Source organism: Protobothrops mucrosquamatus, unplaced genomic scaffold (genome assembly GCF_001527695.2).
Source record: "Protobothrops mucrosquamatus isolate PMUCROS unplaced genomic scaffold, P.Mucros_1.0 scaffold16575, whole genome shotgun sequence".
Taxonomy (NCBI): Eukaryota; Metazoa; Chordata; class Lepidosauria; order Squamata; family Viperidae; genus Protobothrops; species Protobothrops mucrosquamatus.
The window spans coordinates 9,445-13,239 of record NW_015402340.1 but is presented as its reverse complement, the minus strand read 5'-3'; the positions used below and the strand labels follow the sequence as shown (position 1 = coordinate 13,239).

At 43.4% G+C, this 3,795-nt stretch overlaps 1 protein-coding gene across 1 annotated transcript in view; it reads right to left on the bottom strand.

Annotated features, from left to right (window-relative positions):
• Positions 1 to 1,373: 1,373 nt before the first annotated feature.
• LOC107301782 (ubiquitin carboxyl-terminal hydrolase 19-like) overlaps positions 1,374 to 3,795 on the bottom strand; it is a gene marked incomplete at its 5' end in the record, with an annotated part of 11,374 nt that continues 8,952 nt past the window's right edge. Inside the window, 3 exons of the mRNA XM_015830963.1 lie at positions 1,374 to 1,568; positions 3,017 to 3,169; positions 3,275 to 3,296. Of these exons, the coding sequence (XP_015686449.1) occupies positions 1,397 to 1,568; positions 3,017 to 3,169; positions 3,275 to 3,296 (347 nt within the window). The remainder of the gene's footprint in view (positions 1,569 to 3,016; positions 3,170 to 3,274; positions 3,297 to 3,795) is intronic.

Below are 3,795 nucleotides of genomic sequence, written 5' to 3'. Positions count from 1 at the left end.
TCGTGGACTTCAACTCCCAGAATTCCTGAGCCAGCCACGCTGAGGGGAAAGGAGGTTTCCAAGCTGAGCCATGCTGGCTCAGGAATTCTGGGAGTTGAAGTCCACGAGTCATTAAAAGAGCCAAGGTTGCCTACCCCTGTACTAGACTCTGTGCAAATTATATATGGAATAACAATAGTCCTGCTTAGTCCTTTCCCAGTTAATCAGCTTTCTACCATCCATCTTCCTAATCCCCAAATGTGGAAGGAACTTTTATTGCATGTGACCTTGCGAGGGCAGAGGAATTAAAAATAGCCCTTCTGAGCTACTGTCCAATTCCCTGTTAATTTGGAGCTGGGCTGTTCTTGGCTACTTCAAGTGGTCCTTCACTATATCCAAGCTTGTTTCAACAAGGAAACAAGGACAGTTCCTTTCTCCTTTCAAGTGAATGAAGCAGGCAAAACAACACTGAAGAGCAGTCTTTCTTTCTCTAATGGAGGAAGGTATCTTTGAATGTGTTGCTTCAAAGGCGGCACCAGGCTAAGCATTTCTCTCAATTCTGGCCGTGCCCAACACTGAATAATGTGGTATTGGCAGAATCCATTGAATCTGTGACAAATTACCTACTATTTTTTTTTATATTTTTGTCTTCTGCCAAGGAAGTTTTTTTCCCCCCTTAAAAGTGAGAACACTCCCAGAGGAGCACACTGAAAATTCAATGTTCCTCCTCTGGAAAATAGCTAAGAGCTGTCAGTGGGTGCCAGAGGACTTCTTCAATTGGAACTGAGGCCATTCTAAATTAATCTCTAAGGTTGCCTGATCTATTAACCTTTCTGTTTGCTTGATAGTATGAAACAGAATAGAATTAACAAATAAGCCTGGGCAGGCTGAGAGCAACTAATGGTGCCTCAAAGATTAATGATCCCAATCGCACCACTTACACGTGGCACATTATCTCACTGAATTCTGCAGATAGATCCATTTAGATAAGGAAGAAGGACTGAACTAAAACCTAGATCTGCACTGTGCAATCTAAGGGGAGTGAGATTTGCTATGACTTGCATCCATTGTGCAAAATTCTTGTAGAACAACAACAACAAAAAGATGTAAGGGCTGGGACCAGACAAGGAGAGTGTTTTTTCCTCCTTCAATTGGATGTGCAATCTTAAGAGTCATATGGCGTTGATCCTAAGTTTCCATGAAACCTCTAGCACAGGGGTGTCAAACTGCCGGCCCGTGGGCCGGATGCATCATAGCGAAACCGCGCCCACCCCATTGCCAGCAGTGGCAAAAAAGTTGCTATATGTCGCGACATGTCACATCACCAGCTTGACACCCCTGCTCTAGCAGGAAATGGAAAATCCCTCTTCTACACGGACTCCCTGGCTCACTTGTTGAAGGTCAGTGGACCTAAAGCCTACTCACCCACATCACTACGTTGGCTGTTCTTGTCACTAGGCAGCCGGGCATAGGCTGTGTAGTGCCCACCAATTATGCCCCCGTAGTGATTGATCACTGCATATAGATCATACATGGGCAACTGCTGCTCATCCTTCTGGCCAATGCAGAACTTGCTCAGGTCCAAGCTCCTGAGGAGAGAATAGAGCAAGTTAAGAGACAGCTGCATACTTTATGCCTAATTCCATTCCTATCTTTTTTTTTCTTAGAGGCAGCCCAGTCTACCAGCTGACATTCTTTATTGAGAAAGTTTTCATTGTCTCTTTATCTGGACTTAAACTCAGATCAATACAAGCCATACAATTACAGATGACTGAATATAGCAAGGGACTCTCAGTGGCAGCCATTGGATCATATATACAATGCTGGACTGGTTTGGAGGAATTTTGAGAGCAAAATAGATCCGTTATGTCCTGCAGTTGCAGAGATCCTATTTTGTCCTTAGAACTCCTTCCAAAACTAGGCAGAGACTTTATTCCACCTCAACAAGCCAGGCAAAGTTGGGGGTTGCCCTTTTCTTGCAAGGGCTGCACCCTCTTGCCGTAGAGACTAAAGTACTAGAAGGGCCAATGGCCTTATTCAGCGTATGGTTGATATGTCCTGCCCAAAGTGGAATGTCAGCATTGCACAAAGACACTCAGCTGGCTTTTTTACTTTCCGACTGGTTTGTCTACTCCACAATCATGCTCAAACAGGGCAAGCTATGGAGTGACCAACATTACTTCTGAGGTCATTCACTTTACGAAACGTGCTCCAAAACCTCCCCATTTAATTCCTGGAGAGAGAAAAATCTAGTGGGTGGGAATGATGGGAAAAATGAACTCGGCTCGTTTGTTTCAAAGTGAGGAGATTTCAAACAGTAGAGAAATCGCTGCTACAGAAAGAAAGGACGTTTATGTGAAGTTGTTTTTTCCAGTGAGCCTTCTTTCACCAAATAAATGGTGAAAGAATATATATATATTCCTGCAGCAGCTTTGATATACACATTGCCATCCTGTCCACAAGCTGAATCAAAGCAACGGTGCAGAGTTTAATTCAGCTCCAAAGATTAGATTTTCCTTGGCTCCTGTGGTTGTTACCTCAGAGGCAGACTATGGGTAGACCTTGCCTTTTTGTTATCCTTTTGTTATCATTTTCTCTATTCTCTTATTTCCTCCCTCTTCACGAAGGAAGTAGAGCCTTTCTCCATATGAAGGAAGATAAGAAGAGATCGCTCTCTCCTTCCTCTTCCTCAGATGGCCTTCAAGAAGAAAGGCAAGGTCTCTGTGGGCCAGAGGCAGGCAGATCTTCTTTAAGTCTCTTTAAGTCTCTTTCCACATTTACTCGCCCTTCAAAATGGTGTCGTACAGCACCCAACTTCCAATACCAGAAAGATCAAAGGCACAGAACCAAGGGGAACGAGTTCACCAAAAGACTGACAATCTCTTTATGTGTTAGGTGAGTTGGTCCTGGATTTATGACAAAGCCCAAATAGGATAACCCATCCTTTGCTACTCAGAAAGGTCCTATCCGAAGAATTGCTTGGGTCTCCGTGACGTTAAAGAGATGAGTAAAGCGACACACCTTGCCGTAACCTCACCTGACTGGGAAATCCACCATGTCGTTGATCTTATCTCTCCAAATAAAGCTGCGGAAGGAAAAGCGCTTGAGCTGTATGATGAGGATGTTGGGCAGACGCCATAACATCAGCTGCTTGGATGCCTCACGGTGCTGCTTACACTTTGGGCAGTACCTGTGGAAAACGGGGCAGGTAGAAAGACAAAGCTAAAGAGTGCTGGTATTCTCACTAAAGAAAACCAGCACAATGGCCCTTGGAGCACCCACCTCAAAAAAAAACATGTCTAGCACCACAGAGTTTTCTGGAAAAAAAAAGTGGGTTCTATTTGAAAGGGCCATTTGATTGGTTTCTGATAACTGGTTCATTTTTAAGTCTTATAATTGTAAGAATGTGCAATATTGATAGTGAATTCTATATTTTAGAATTTTATATATCTTGCAAACATCGTAAGTGGTGAAGTCAAGCTAATGCTAGTACCGCAAAAAGCGTGTTGGGGGGTGAGTCTCCTGTGGACCCCAGCAAGGCCCCCTCCTTTGTGGAGCCCAAGAGTAGGAAGGGCCAAAGGTGTGCCCCCCTTTTTTTTGCAATCTGGGGTTCAGAGATAATAATAATAATAATAATAATAATAATAATAATAATAATAATAATAATAATAATAATAATAATAATAATAAAGTTGGAAGGGACCTTGGAGGTCATCTAGTCCAACCCCCTGCTCAGGCAGGAAACCCTATACCATTTCGGACAAATGGCTGTCCAGTTTCTTCTTAAAAACCTCCAGTGTTGGAGCATTCACCGCT